The sequence below is a fragment of the Pieris napi genome, chromosome 13 (genome assembly GCF_905475465.1).
Source record: "Pieris napi chromosome 13, ilPieNapi1.2, whole genome shotgun sequence".
Taxonomy (NCBI): domain Eukaryota; kingdom Metazoa; phylum Arthropoda; class Insecta; order Lepidoptera; family Pieridae; genus Pieris; species Pieris napi.
This window is the reverse complement of record NC_062246.1, coordinates 6,201,917-6,219,067: the sequence shown is the minus strand read 5'-3', so window position 1 is coordinate 6,219,067 and position 17,151 is coordinate 6,201,917. Positions and strand designations below refer to the sequence as shown.

Genomic DNA, 17,151 nt, shown 5'->3' with positions numbered 1-17,151 from the left:
AGCAGACGGAGGAATTCGTATTTGTGCCGACTACAAGGTGACACTCAATCGAGCCTTAATGATTGATAGGTATCCGGTTCCGAGGATTGATGAATTGTTTAGCAACCTCAGTGGAAATAAATACTTCACAAAAATTGATTTATCGCAGGCTTATAATCAACTTGAACTAGATGCAGAATCAAAAGCGTACACTGTAATCAATACATATAAGGGGCTTTTTAAATATAATCGCTTAGTATACGGCTTAGCTTCAAGTCCGGGAATATTTCAAAAAATTATGGCAAATTTGTTCAAAGATATTCTAGATGTGACTACGTTCTACGACGATATATTACTAAAAAGTAGGGATTTTAAAAGGCATTTGGAAACAATAGAAAAAGTCTTTAGTATTTTGCAAAACAACGGGTTATAAATTAAGAAAAACAAATGTAATTTTTTGGCTTCCGAAGTTAAGTACTTAGGATACATTATAGATAAAGATGGAGACAGAGTGGACCCAGACAAAGTAAAAGCAATTGTAGGTACCCAAAGAACGTATCTGAATTAAAATCCTTTTTAGGAATGGAATGGACCTTGGTCCAGAATTCACATAGATTTTTTGGGACCTATTTCCGGTGTAACTTACTTTATAATAGTGGATGCTTGCTCTAAATGGATTGAAGCAATCAGAATGAAAAGCACAAAAGCAGATTCTGTAATTTCTGTTCTTAGAGATAATTTTGCTCGCTTTGGTTTAGTAAGACAAGTGGTTAGTGACAACGGTCCACCTTTCACTAGTAAGGAATTCGAATTGTTCATGAAAAGAAATAAAATTGAGCATATTTTCTCAGCCCCGTATCATCCGGCTTCAAACGGAGCAGCGGAAAACGCAGTTAAGATATGTAAGAGAGTCATAAAAAAAACGGTTAATCAAAAACTAAACCCAGACATAGCACTTTCTCGATTTTTATTAGCCTATAGAAATACGGAGCATTACACTACAGGAGAGAGTCCTGCTAAAATTCTATTGGGCAGAGATTTACGTATGCGTTTAGATGCATTAAAGCCTTCACGCGAGACTAGAGTTCAATCGCACCAAGCTCGCAGTGAGAAATTTGCGGGGGGAGCGCCGCGTCAACTTACACCCGGTGACCCGGTGTGGTACCGCGACTACCGCTCCCGGGACAAGTGGCTAGCAGGCCAGCTGACGGATAGGCTAGGAACCACTGACTACAAAGTTAAATCTGTTCTCGGAAATACATAAATCGTCAACCTTCACATGTTAATCCAAAACCTAAGTTCCGAAGTTCATTAGCTTTTCCAACCTCGGACAGCCCAGAACGAGACCCTGAATCCATGACAGCGTCGTCTGCCACAGCTAATACGTTGACGTCACCCAGAACGGTTCCTAATCAAAGAGCATCCCACAATGAAACGAGCAGCCCAGATGGCAATACGTCACGTCAGGACGCTACCACCGCCGCCACCGTGCCAGCACTGTCCACGCCCAGAGGAACGATTCAACATAATGTAGTCTACATGGAGTTAACGTCTGATCAACAAACAGACAGAATTAGTAGGACTCGTAGACCCCCTCGTAGATACGGCTTCGAAGATGTTTTTTGTTTCAGGTAGCATATAAGCACCTTAGATTACTTTTAAACTTAAACTTTTTTTTTTCTCACATGTATGTCGCTGTAAATTGTTATATTCTTGTAACAAGAAGAGATTTAGACCATTAAATATAAATATTGTATGTTGTAGTAGTAGGTAAACCTTTAAATTAAATTACAGCTGTGTATTTTAAGTTTTTTTTCTCACCTTAATAAAAGTGCTAATTTCGGTAAATAGGAAGAGAGGTAGGTAGGTACTGAGGTAGCTTACATAGAAATATGCTTATTGTTTTTTTGTTAAGGTTGGTATTAACTGTTTTCTTTATTATGTATTTCCATCATTGAGTTATTAAATTGCTATTGTTATTAAGACAGCAACCTACCTACTTGAGAATTTACCTTGGTATTCGATATATCTTAAAAATCTTTAGAACACAGAGTTATTAACTAATTAATTAGCTATGTAAGAGAGCTTACCACTTAAGGGAGAAGGTGTTAGATATTTGGTAGACTGAGTTGGCAACACTGAGCGTCACTCGTCAGTCTTCAATAAACGTTTTGCGAAAGTACACGTATCTTTAATTAAATTACTACTTTACTTAATTAAACTAAAAAAAATATTAAAAATTTATCAAATTTCTATTGACAGCTTTATGAATACACCACATAAAACAAAATTATTTCATTAATAAGTGAAATTTTCTGTTGTTATAATTCAAAATTTATTTATTTATTTATTATAGAAATACATACATTATCCTTACATACATTATCCTTACAGACTATTCCAATACGATAATGTCGTGAAACATTAAATAAAATATAATAAAGTAGGTACATAAATAATATTAAACACATAATATACACAACATCGCTACTGTGAATTCACTCTGCGAACATATAAATATGTCGATAGTAAAATATGAATGCCGTGCAAATTTTAATTTTTTCTTGCATTAGTAATCAAAAATATTATATTCTTCTTTATTGTTTCTCTGAAAGTCAACAATAAGACTCATTTTAATATCGTGCTATTGTTTTAGCGCTTCGAGCGGTAGAAGATGAATCGACACTGCTGAATGATTTGAAACCGCAGAATAAACCGACACTGGAGAATAAATCGACACAGCTGGATAAAGGTAAATTACTTTTTTTTTAAGTAGTTATAATGAAATAAAATACAAATGCTTTTAAGTCTTTCGCGCCATTGTCTACCAAGAAAAGAAAGGTACTGCGCAAGTCGTGTTGTGTCGTGTTGTAAGCGAACCTTTCTCATATAGATATAAATATACAAACGATAAGTGGATTCTAGTTTATTGCTAATTATAATTAAACTACATTGAATTAGCAAAATATCTTTTAAAAATATCATAAGTGTTGAAACTAGTGTTTTTCTATGACATTAATGAGAAAATATTGTTCTACAAATGCGATAGAAAATAAGTAGAGACAATTTTAGTTCTTACTTGAATTTTGTAAGGCTTATGAGGCGTGCAATAAACATCTTTCTTCATTTTTTTTCTTAAACTTAATTAACTTATTTTGAATTTATCATATTTTTTCCAACAAATTGGCCTCATATTCAGAAAATTGCATTTTATTTCGTTTCGTTGTATTAGCAATAAAAAAAAAATATCGTTTTATTAAGAAATATAACTAATATTTGAATTTTTTTCCATTTATTCAGTGGGTAATCTTATAGTTAACAACGGAAATGCACCGAAGCCGCCTCAACCTCAAATCATTCAATATCTCAACTGCTCTGACTTGCATAAATATTCATTGGCGGAAGATACCATTCAAATAAGTAATCTCATCATTGAGGCCGCGGACAACCCTTGCATCATAAAAGCGTCGGTAATTATTTTGAAAAACAATCATTTTTCCCAGTTATAATTATGCTTATAACATAACTGGAAAGAAAATAGTAATGATTAATAATGAATTCCGAGGACAACAACAAAATCATTACTTAGTTGGAGATAATGTACTTCTAGTTAATAATACATATCAAGGCCACTTGCAAGTTCATGAAGTAGCGGGATATGAAGTCACTGCATTCAACAATGTATATGATAGTATATGTAGAGTCAATAAATTTTCAGGAACTAGTATACTGGTGTTCGATAACGAATCTAGAGGAGATCTGTATGATGTCTTACTTCGGGAAAAAACCGTGTACTTAATGTATGAATTGTATCCTAACGATCTGTCAAATTATGAAAATGGAGCCTTTAATGATATAAGAGAGTATACAGAATACTCTTTGGGCAAAACTGATCAAGCACAGCCCGACCTCACTAATGTAGACAAGATCGGATTTCTACAAGATGTGAAGTTTAGATCAAAAATTAAACGTTTTATTAAGAAATATAACTAATATTTGAATTTTTTTCCATTTATTCAGTGGGTAATCTTATAGTTAACAACGGAAATGCACCGAAGCCGCCTCAACCTCAAATCATTCAATATCTCAACTGCTCTGACTTGCATAAATATTCATTGGCGGTAGATACCATTCAAATAAGTAATATCATCATTGAGGCCGCGGACAACCCTTGCATCATAAAAGCGTCGGTAATTATTTTGAAAAACAATCATTTTTCCCAGTTATAATTATGCTTATAACATAACTGGAAAGAAAATAGTAATGATTAATAATGAATTCCGAGGACAACAACAAAATCATTACTTAGTTGGAGATAATGTACCTACTTCTAGTTAATAATACATATCAAGGCCACTTGCAAGTTCATGAAGTAGCGGGATATGAAGTCACTGCATTCAACAATGTATATGATAGTATATGTAGAGTCAATCAATATTCAGGAACTAGTATACTGGTGTTCGATAACGAATCTAGAGGAGATCTGTATGATGTCTTACTTCGGGAATAATCCGTGAACTTAATGTATGAATTGTATCCTAACGATCTGTCAAATTATGAAAGTGGAGCCTTTAATGATATAAGAGAGTATACAGAATACTCTTTGGGCAAAACTGATCAAGCACAGCCCGACCTCACTAATGTAGACAAGATCGGATTTCTACAAGATGTGAAGTTTAGATCAAAAATGAAACGTTTTATTAAGTAATATAACTAATATTTGATTTTTTTCTATTTATTCAGTGGGTAATCTTATAGTTAACAACGGAAATGCACCGAAGCCGCCTCAACCTCAAATCATTCAATATCTCAACTGCTCTGACTTGCATAAATATTCATTGGCGGAAGATACCATTCAAATAAGTAATCTCATCATTGAGGCCGCGGACAACCCTTGCATCATAAAAGCGTCGGTAATTATTTTGAAAAACAATCATTTTCCCAGTTATAATTATGCTTATAACATAACTGGAAAGAAAATAGTAATGATTAATAATGAATTCCGAGGACAACAACAAAATCATTACATAGTTGGAGATAATGTACTTCTAGTTAATAATACATATCAAGGCCACTTGCAAGTTCATGAAGTAGCGGGATATGAAGTCACTGCATTCAACAATGTATATGATAGTATATGTAGAGTCAATCAATATTCAGGAACTAGTATACTGGTGTTCGATAACGAATCTAGAGGAGATCTGTATGATGTCTTACTTCGGGAAAAAACCGTGAACTTAATGTATGAATTGTATCCTAACGATCTGTCAAATTATGAAAATGGAGCCTTTAATGATATAAGAGAGTATACAGAATACTCTTTGGGCAAAACTGATCAAGCACAGCCCGACCTCACTAATGTAGACAAGATCGGATTTCTACAAGATGTGAAGTTTGGATCAAAAATTAAACGTTTTATTAAGAAATATAACTAATATTTGAATTTTTTTCCATTTATTCAGTGGGTAATCTTATAGTTAACAACGGAAATGCACCGAAGCCGCCTCAACCTCAAATCATTCAATATCTCAACTGCTCTAACTTGCATAAATATTCATTGGCGGAAGATACCATTCAAATAAGTAATCTCATCATTGAGGCTGCGGACAACCATTGCATCATAAAAGCGTCGGTAATTATTTTGAAAAACAATAATTTTTCCCAGTTATAATTATGCTTATAACATAACTGGAAAGAAAATAGTAATGATTAATAATGAATTCCGAGGACAACAACAAAATCATTACTTAGTTGGAGATAATGTACTCCTAATGTTATAATCTTAGTTTAATCATAAAAACCTTATGTATGTGAGAGAAGAAAATAAAGATTATTATTATTATTATTATTATTAATAGTTAATAATACATATCAAGGCCACTTGCAAGTTCATGAAGTAGCGGGATATGAAGTCACTGCATTCAACAATGTATATGATAGTATATGTAGAGTCAATCAATATTCAGGAACTAGTATACTGGTGTTCGATAACGAATCTAGAGGAGATCTGTATGATGTCTTACTTCGGGAATAATCCGTGAACTTAATGTATGAATTGTATCCTAAAGATCTGTCAAATTATGAAAGTGGAGCCTTTAATAATATAAGAAAGTATACAGCATAAATACTCTTTGGGCAAAACTGATCAAGCACAGCCCGACCTCACTAATGTAGACAAGATCGGATTTCTACAAGATGTGAAGTTTAGATCAAAAATGAAACGTTTTATTAAGTAATATAACTAATATTTGATTTTTTTTTCTATTTATTCAGTGGGTAATCTTATAGTTAACAACGGAAATGCACCGAAGCCGCCTCAACCTTAAATCATTCAATATCTCAACTGCTCTGACTTGCATAAATATTCATTGGCGGAAGATACCATTCAACTAAGTAATCTCATCATTGAGGCCGCGGACAACCCTTGCATCATAAAAGCGTCGGTAATTATTTTGAAAAACAATCATTTTCCCAGTTATAATTATGCTTATAACATAACTGGAAAGAAAATAGTAATGATTAATAATGAATTCCGAGGACAACAACAAAATCATTACATAGTTGGAGATAATGTACTTCTAGTTAATAATACATATCAAGGCCACTTGCAAGTTCATGAAGTAGCGGGATATGAAGTCACTGCATTCAACAATGTATATGATAGTATATGTAGAGTCAATCAATATTCAGGAACTAGTATACTGGTGTTCGATAACGAATCTAGAGGAGATCTGTATGATGTCTTACTTCGGGAAAAGACCGTGTACTTAATGTATGAATTGTATCCTAACGATCTGTCAAATTATGAAAATGGAGCCTTTAATGATATAAGAGAGTATACAGAATACTCTTTGGGCAAAACTGATCAAGCACAGCCCGACCTCACTAATGTAGACAAGATCGGATTTCTACAAGATGTGAAGTTTGGATCAAAAATTAAACGTTTTATTAAGAAATATAACTAATATTTGAATTTTTTTCCATTTATTCAGTGGGTAATCTTATAGTTAACAACGGAAATGCACCGAAGCCGCCTCAACCTTAAATCATCAATATCTCAACTGCTCTGACTTGCATAAATATTCATTGGTGGAAGATACCATTCAACTAAGTAATCTCATCATTGAGGCCTTGGACAACCCTTGCATCATAAAAGCGTCGGTAATTATTTTGAAAAACAATGATTTTCCCAGTTATAATTATGCTTATAACATAACTGGAAAGAAAATAGTAATGATTAATAATGAATTCTGAGGACAACAACAAAATCATTACATAGTTGGAGATAATGTACTTCTAGTGAAATAGTGCTCTACTCTCGATTTACAAAAATCAAGTAAGAACTAAAATTGTCTCTACTTATTTTCTATCGCATTTGTAGAACAATATTTACACATTAATGTCATAGAAAAACACTAGTTTCAACACTTATGATATTTTTAAAAGATATTTTGCTAATTCAATGTAGTTTAATTATAATTAGCAATAAATTAGAATCCACTTATCGTTTGTATATGTATATCTATATAAGTAAGGTTCGCTTACAACACATGCGCAATACCTTTCTTTTCTTGGTAGACAATGTCGCGAAAGACTTAAAAGCATTTGCATTTTATTTCACTATAACTACTTAAAAAAAAAGTAATTTACCTTTATCCAGCTGTGTCGATTTATTCTCCAGTGTCGGTTTATTCTGCGGTTTCAAATCATTCAGCAGTGTCGATTTATCATCTACCGTTCGAAGCGCTAAAAAAATAGCACGATATTAAAATGAGTTCATGGATTTTTCCCGAAGTTAGACATCATACAGATCTCCTCTAGATTCGTTATCGAACACCAGTATACTAGTTTCTGAATATTGATTGACTCTACATATACTATCATATACATTGTTGAATGCAGTGACTTCATATCCCGCTACTTCATGAACTTGCAAGTGGCCTTGATATGTTTTATTAACTAGAAGTACATTATCTCCAACTAATTAATGATTTTTTTGTTGTCCTCGGAATTCATTATTAATCATTACTATTTTCTTTCCGGTTATATTATAAGCATAATTATAACTGGGAAAATGATTGTTTTTCAAAATAATTACCGACGCTTTTATGATGCAAGGGTTGTCCTCGGCCTCAATGATGAGATTACTTAGTTGAATGGTATCTTCCGCCAATGAATATTTATGCAAGTCAGAGCAGTTGAGATATCGAATGATTTGAGGTTGAGGTGGCTTCGGTGCATTTCCGTTGTTAACTATAAGATTACCCACTGAATAAATGGAAAAAAATTCAAATATTAGTTATATTTCTTAATAAAACGATTTTTTTTTATTGCTAATACAACGAAAATAAATAAAATGCAATTTTCTGAATATGAGGCCAATTTGTTGGAAAAAATATGATAAATTCAAAATAAGTTAATTAAGTTTAAGAAAAAAAATGAAGAAAGATGTTTATTGCACGCCTCATAAGCGAAGCGAATGAAATAGTGCTCTACTCTCGCCTTAGAAAAATCAAGTAATAACTAAAATTGTCTCTACTTATTTTCTATCGCATTTGTAGAACAATATTTACACATTAATGTCATAGAAAAACACTAGTTTCAACACTTATGATATTTTTAAAAGATATTTTGCTAATTCAATGTAGTTTAATTATAATTAGCAATAAATTAGAATCCACTTATCGTTTGTATATGTATATCTATATAAGTAAGGTTCGCTTACAACACATGCGCAGTACCTTTCTTTTCTTGGTAGACAATGGCGCGAAAGACTTAAAAGCATTTGTATTTTATTTCACTATAACTACTTAAAAAAAAGTAATTTACCTTTATCCAGCTGTGTCGATTTATTCTCCAGTGTCGGTTTATTCTGCGGTTTCAATTCATTCAGCAGTGTCGATTTATTCTCCAGTGTCGGTTTATTCTGCGGTTTCAATTCATTCAGCAGTGTCGATTTATCTTCTACCGCTCGAAGCGCTAAAAAATAGCATGATATTAAAATGAGTCTTATTGCTGACTTTCAGAGAAACAATAATGAGAGAAGAATATATTTTGATGACTAATGCAAGAAAAATTTTTTTTGCACCGCATTCATATTTTGAATTATAACAACCGAAAATTTCACTAATTAATGAAATAATTTTGTTTTATGTGGTGGATTCATAAACCTGTCAATAGAAAATTGATAAATTTTTGTTGATATTCTTTCGTAAAATATATTGATATTGTAAAATTGATACTTGATAAACTAATAATATTTTGTATGCTAATTAATAATTATAGCGGTCTTATTTATTCCAAAAATTCAAATATTATTACGAAATAAAATTATTTATAGTTTAGATTTTTTTAGTACTCTGAAAAACTTTTTTTATATAACTCCAAACATTGAATTTTTGGATTTCAATAATTTAAGAAAATGAAGAATTGTCAACAAAAAAATTATCAAATTTCTATTGACAGTTTCATGAATCCACCACATAAAACGAAAATAAAAAAAAAACAAAATTATTTTATTTATGAGGGAATTTTTCGGTTGTTATATTTCAAAATATGTAAAATCTAATTATTAACATAAATATCATTAATATTACGCTGTCCAGGCTTTAAATTAAATAATTATAAGAATCTGCAAGTTTTATGAATTTTGAGGTTTAAAATCGGCTGATTTAACGAGTTACCAAGTTTAGAAATGGTCGATTTTAGCGATTTCTAAATTTTAAATCAGCTAAAGTCAAGTTGTCAGGTTTTAAATTTTCAATATTTTAGCGATCGTCATATTTTAAAATTCGTGATTTTAAATATTCTCAGTTATAATGTAACGTTGTTTTAGATGTTCAAACTTTTAGTTTATTATTTTTGTAATTGGGAATATTTTTAATAATTCTTTTTTTTCTAATTCGATATTTTTAGATTAATGACGTTTTATTAATGCTTTTTTTAACTGTTCATTTTTTAAAAATGAATTCATTTAGAAATTTTATTATTTACAGTTGGCTGTATTTTTATTTGTCACATTTTAGTACAGGTATAATTTACTTTTGACATTATTTATATTTTTATAATATCATTTTTTATGGTTTGCTTATTTTACAAATTGAAAAATACCAAATTTTCCAATTTTAGAGTTTAGAAACGGACAAATTTATTGATGGCCATAAATCCCTAAACTTAGAAACTGACACAAATTAATGTCCAAGATTGTATAATCTTTCATAATGAGTTATATTACTGGCTTTTAAAGACAAAATACAGACAGAATATATTTCTGTTAACAAATGCAACAAGAGGAAAAAATCAAAATAAAAGTTTCGAAATATTTTTAAAGACAATTATTACTTACATGCATACACGACGAGCGTAAGGAACACAACAATAACTACTGTTTTCCCGATGCTTCTAAAACTGGAAAGCGCTCCCCGCCCTAGTGGATCGGCTTTTATATAATTTATTATCAGTACACACGTACGTCACTTCATCGTGAACGCTAAACAATTCTTAATTATGTACTCAAATGTTCAATTATAATTGATAATGACTTAACATTTGACCTAGAATTGCGGGTAGTTAATCACTGATGGGCTTAGCCCAAAAAATATTTTGCACGATTCCAGTCATAGATAAGTTAAAAGGTATTAATCTATAAATAGAAATAGACATGTATGGTTGTGAAATGAGTATATAGAGCATATAGAAATTTTGCTAAATGTGTAATAAAATTAAGGATTTAATGTATAATAAAAGAAAAGATTTAATATTCAACTTTCCTTATTATCATTTTTTCAAATATTATTTATGTTACAAAACATTCATAACAATTAATACATTCAGTCTCAAAAGTGTTAGAAAATATCTCCTAATTACTCCGTAACAAGTCTACTTAATTAGAAAAACAAATAGTGACCGCATCATTTTATTTCGATTAATTTACAAGGATATTTCTTAAAATAAATACACTCAAAGTAACAATATACCTTATTTCTAAGACTTAACACATAAAATTTAGTGTGCGTGGTTACGAAATATTTCACTTTTTATGAAATTCCTAAAATCTATCTACTAGGACTTTTAAAAAAAACTGAAGTACACAATGACGCACACCAAGTACGTTCCAAAATTGTTTCTTTTAATTTTTAAATTTACAACAAAAAAAAAATTATTTTCCGAAAATCATATATGTACAACCATATCGGTTACTTGGATTTTTTAATTTTTTATTTTATATCTTTTTGTAAAGAAATATTTTTTTTTCTAAAAAGTCTTATGAACCACGTTGTATTCGGATTTCAGAATTTTTTGTAATTATAATAAAAATTTACAATTTAATTTAATATATTTCCGGTGGCAAACTATCCCCTTTAAGCTATAGTTCATGTAAAAGTTATTCTTGCGCCGCCTGGCGTGTGTAATTGCAAGCTGTCAAATATCTTTTTTTCACTGTAGTTTCCCATCCTTTAATTAGTTAGTTTTTAGTTTAATTAGTTAGCCTTTAATTAGCCTAAAATTCCTTATAGGCATTGTTAAAAACAGAATGCAAACAAAAATTCAGGATAATTTTTTCCTCATTAGTAATATAATAATCTAAATGTAGAGTTAATTGGTTAACGTGATTATGGAGCGCAATGCTAAAAATTAATGTCCAGCTAAATAAAAGATTTCACATTCAGTACCTAACTACAGTCAGGACCTTTATCCTGATAGCCTAACTTTTTAAAAATGGGCGCGAAATTCACTAAAATAAAATCCTTTGCCAAAAACTGCGAACAATGTATTAAAGAATCTAACCTGGGTCACGCACTGGAACAAGAACACCATCAAATAGTGGAAGAAAGTTTCCCCTACTCCTGCTACGAAGTATTGAAGTTTAAAAACTCGTCAAAATGTAGATACTGGAACATAACTATCTTTGACCGCAATCGGGTGATCCTGCCAACGGAAGTGACTTCATTAATTGATTCCAAAGCCAAAAGGGCGTATGTCTCAAGTTATACGCCCTTTTGGTGTTAATAAGTAAAAAAAATTTTTTCTGCAGATCTTTACGTTTCGAGCGATCCTAGAAAGAATGGCAAAAAAAATTTTTTTATACGCCCTTTTGGCATAAAACCCTATCTAACTGCTGTAATACGCTCTTTTGGCACTAGGCACGCGATGTGCTCTAGTAAGTTGCCTAAATAAATCGCTATTAATCTCCTACCTAATTTAATCATAGGGCTGTAAGTTAACAGTCGAACTTTATACCTACTGTTCATACCTACCGAAAGTAATTATTTGGCGCGCGTCAATCAGAATCCATCTTTGGATTTTTTATGCTCATTTATACAACAGCTGTCGATGAGGTGATATAAATTAATATATGGCTGTCTGGCAGCCATGAACTATTATTAACTATCCGGTTGTCAAGATTCCGTCTGGACATAAGAGGTCATCTAATGTTAATACCTATCGAAAGGTATCATTCGGTATGCGCCTATCACATTTGATCTTTGGATTTAATGTGTTAATTTAAACAAATCACATGTATTATGTGGAATTCGTAACTGCTATTATAGCTTTGGAACAGCTGAATTTTTTTTGGGCATCAATAAACTATAAAAACTTGACTATAAATAGTTTTATATTTGCAAATTATTTCTAGAATAATTAATGCGGAGCACGTGTTAGATACATGTAATATTTTTTCATGGATGGTTTTAATACATATTTCAATTACGTTTATCATTTTAAACAAGGAAAATAACATGTTATTGCTATAATGCGTTGTTTCTAAATATAACGCGCCTATTGTTCTTACATTACATTTAATTATTTTCCGTCAAATTAAATACTATGTATTAGATATTTTAGTATCCTGTATTCCTTGATTATCTGTTCACAATTTTAATTCAAAGTTTGAAAAGTTATAGAACATGATACATATTCGTAGATAATTCTGCACTAATATCTCCATAGTGAGAAATATATTAAATAGTTGGAATTCACTCTTAATAGAACACCACAATAATTGCCAAGTCAATTTATTAGCTGATGTTTCAGGGGGTGTACAGTAGTACACATAGAGTACTATGGGGAGTAGGGATGTGAAAAAATAATCGATTATAAAAAAAACGATTTTAATCGATTTATTTTTTTGAAATAATCGATTAATAATAGATTTTTTTTATAATTTAAAATCAATCATAGTCAATTTTTCATCTGCTGATCTGATCTTTTATAACCCGGACCTCGAAGTATTAGGGATATTCGATATACAACGATGTTTACAATGCGATACATTGAATCCGATTCTTTGAAGATGTATTGATATACTCCATGGCTCCATGCATTGATGTTTTTTTGTAAAACATCGAAAGGATGATAAAACCAGTTAATTTTACAAAAACTCAAGTTTGAATAGAACACTATAATTTAAAAGTAAAATAAATTTATTCAGCAGCACAAGACTACATACAATTAAAAAGACAACAAAAATACTGCATTGTGCTACTGAAAAGGCATACACTCAGCATTTATCAAATTTCACCTAAAATCTATCAAAACGAGAATAAGTTAATTTCGATTTTGATTATTCTTAAACGTTAATTTGTGTTTTTAATTTCTATTGTTTATTTTTAATTAAAAAAACATAAAATATTTAGGGTGTTTATTTTGAAATTAATTCAAAAATTAGGAACAAATCGATTATTTAAAAAAATCGATTTTTTATGCAGAATCTCACATCCCTAATGGGGAGTTTTCGGGGTACTCCCCGTATAGAAAACGGTAGAGATCATCAACCCGTTACGTAAACGAATGTATAGTCATAGACTCGGGGTGGTTTTTGTTTTGAATTTGGTGTGACGTCCTAAAAAAATATTTCAGAACGGGTCTAAGTCGCTTAATTTTCAGATCGCGTACATCCCTGTCTATAAGGTTCTAGTGTTTTTTTCTTAAAACGACAAAACTTAAAAGGCATGCCTCGTATCACTCTCATCAAATTTAAATTGAAAGCTATATTTTAGGATATCAGTATTAATCTGAGAACATTAGCAGATAATTTTTTAAATGGCATACTAGAAAAATATTTTTTGTGTGAGAACCGTCAAACCATAGACCGAGACACCCAATACATGCTAAGGGTCTGTTTCACAATGTACGGATAAGTTCCGAATTAGCTATTTATTACTTATTGGTAGGATAAACACTATTGTTGCGTTTCACGACTGTCAGATAGCGCTATTTGTCACATAAAATCCAACATAAGTTATGAGTCCGGTGAATGTCAAATAGCACAATTTATCTTCCAAATAGTTTATGTGTTGCATAGCTATTTGGTACTTTATCCATACATTGAGAAACAGACCCTTAGTATTTCCAGTAATAAACTGCCAAAACAATTACATCTGTATCAGCGCTGATTATCATAATATGAGCAGATTATATCCTTACTGCGTGAAATGTATGGACGAACATTCTTGAATGAGCTTCTGAATGGTTTGATTGTAATTCAAGTAAGTGCCTCACAAATAGAAGACCCTTGCAACTTGAAACATTTAATTGGATCATCGAATTCTCCACCAATATACATCTCACAGTCTTCATTGACTTGGGCATATTTTGAAGCATTAGCGCACAGAAATCGATCGAGTTGCAATTTATAAATTTAATTAGGGCTACAGTAGAAATATTGATATGGAAAAGTTTATATTAACTAGCTGGCCTGGCGAACATCGTACCGCCTAACAGTCGATTCTTTTTTTTTAATACTTATTCTGTTATTCGGGACACCGGTCTAGCTAGTAAGATAAAAAAAGAAAGTTGATAATACAACAAATACGTTATGTCGAAAAATAAAAATTTACCTTCCCGGAACCCCTCCACTATCACTTGAACTTTATGATATGGTATTAAAGTTCAAATTGCCTTTAAATATTATGACGAATATTTTGTATGGGAATATAGAAAAGTGTTGTTTTTAGACTTTTTCACTCAATTTTTTTTAATTTTTCTCTCCGTAAGAACCATCCTCGTACATCAAGGTATATTTTTAAAAAATCAGACAAATCGGTCAAGCCGTTTTCATGTTATGTCATGACAACGGAAAACGGGTTTCATTTTTATATATATAGATTAGGAATCCATCCTCAATTTACCACTAAAACAAACAATAAATTATTATAGAAATAATCATTTAAATGATTTTATATCATGTACTCAATACATTCCCTTTACGCATAAGAGAAAAGGGGGTAAAAAAAATGGACCATAAAATGGACCGGCAAGATCCACATTATTATTCCTTGACCTTTTCTTAACTCAAATCCGTTGGCGAAATTCGTCACTCACATTTTGTATACTCAACTATCGCATACGACTACGATGTAAGTAACACGACAAGACAGGGCCGAGTGGTTACAGTTGGTAAAAGCTTTAGGGAACCTAAAACATAGCACAGTCCCACACTTCCTACGCAATAGCACAGTCTTCCATTAATAAAGATACAGAACTTCATAATCGTAAGCTAGCTTTCATGCAACAAATGTTACTAATCTACCTTCAAAGGTGTAATAAAAAAAAAGAGTACCTAGTTACATTGTCACACGTCATATACCCAGAACGCACCATAAGCGTTAATACAACTACTACGACGAATACTTAGTTTTATTAATTTATCATGTAAAGGTCGGTTCACACATGTCTCCGTTTTACTGTTCCGTTTTTTTTTTCGTCGATGGCGTATAACCAGCGGCACGTAAGTCTAGCGCTGGCCGATACGTGGAGGGGATTGCTGCGCATGTGTACTGTCGCGCGGGGGACAAAATGCGACTGGAGAGCCAATCGACGCTCTTCATTCCGCTAGCCCCCCTCAGGTACCTTATTTTTTACTAGAGGTTCGTGCCGCTACTTATACGTAGTTGTATGAGCGACTTCACACATGGCACAGTATTCTGTAAACAGTTAAAATATCGTTCCGTAAAAAAAATTACATTCCGTTTTGTCATCGAATACTGGACGACGGAACAGTAAAAATATACGGATACGTAGAATTTTAACGGATACTGTGTGCGTGGCGGGCGGTGTGTGCGGGGTGTAGAAGGGGGAGTGATGCGACAGGTTTTATATTTATATATTTAATATGTAGGTGAACCTACATATATTTTATAATAGTGGAATAAAATAGGCTTAAAATACACAAAACAAAACTTCAAAAATCTCAACACATTTTTATCTTAGGTCACAAGTCAAGTTATCCTAATGTACCGCTATTAAGATAAATATCAAATTAAAACATAAGAAAAAAACATTAAGATACATCTGCACCAGCATGACAATAATAAAATACAATAAATATACAAACATACTAAAGAAACTAAAAAAACGCAAAGTGCAAAGCATAAAGCACAAGCCGGGGGCATAAGCTCAAGCACAAGCGTGAACAACTGCTCATAGCCCGGACCACAAGCTCAATTCTAAAACTTCGAAGAAATCAGATATAATGACAACAATGTAACACTAACTATAATTATTTGGAATAGTAGATACATTCTTTACTAGACTACATCAAACTTTACAATCAAATTTAAAGGTTTTCCAGTTGAAAGAAGAATACTATGGGATGCCCGGATCTCCATCACTACGTCATTGGAATCATACATGACAATACTTTGCTTCACAGAACACAGGACAGATGCATGCAACTTCTAACGTTTCCTTATTATTTTTAGCATGCTCAGACCGAGATAATATATCGCAAACATACATTATTATCACCTTTTTACAATAGATGTCCAGGCCTACCTTCGAATTGAGTCATTGGAAGAAATCCTAAACGCTAACCACACCTTTCTCGCATCTGTTTAATTCGCAATATCGCCGTAAGTAGAATAAGATCTAAGGGTTTTACCTACCAGACTGCTACTTACTGCTACAAACCTTATAAGCAGATGAGAGAAATGCTGTAAGAGCTACACTTTGTTATCCTGCGTATTCCCAAAGGCAGCGATGCTTGAAAATAAGATAATACAAATCGAACGTTTAGAATAGATTTCAAAGGCTTTTTAAACAGATTATCCAAATTTATAAGATAACTGAATGATCCCATAGCAACAACGAAGTATATATGTTAATTTGGGAATAAAAAGACGAGAAGTAGAATTTAAAATGAACAGCTGAGTGGGCGGTGATATTCAGAAG

General features: G+C 31.9%; 1 protein-coding gene across 1 annotated transcript in view; it reads right to left on the bottom strand.

Annotated features, from left to right (window-relative positions):
• Nucleotides 1-10,451, bottom strand: part of LOC125055342 — a gene marked incomplete at its 5' end in the record, with an annotated part of 55,552 nt that extends 45,101 nt beyond the window's left edge. The window contains 3 exons of the mRNA XM_047657778.1: nucleotides 7,630-7,725; nucleotides 8,809-8,958; nucleotides 10,325-10,451. Coding sequence (XP_047513734.1) covers nucleotides 7,630-7,725; nucleotides 8,809-8,958; nucleotides 10,325-10,451 — 373 coding nt within the window. The remainder of the gene's footprint in view (nucleotides 1-7,629; nucleotides 7,726-8,808; nucleotides 8,959-10,324) is intronic.
• Nucleotides 10,452-17,151: the final 6,700 nt, after the last annotated feature.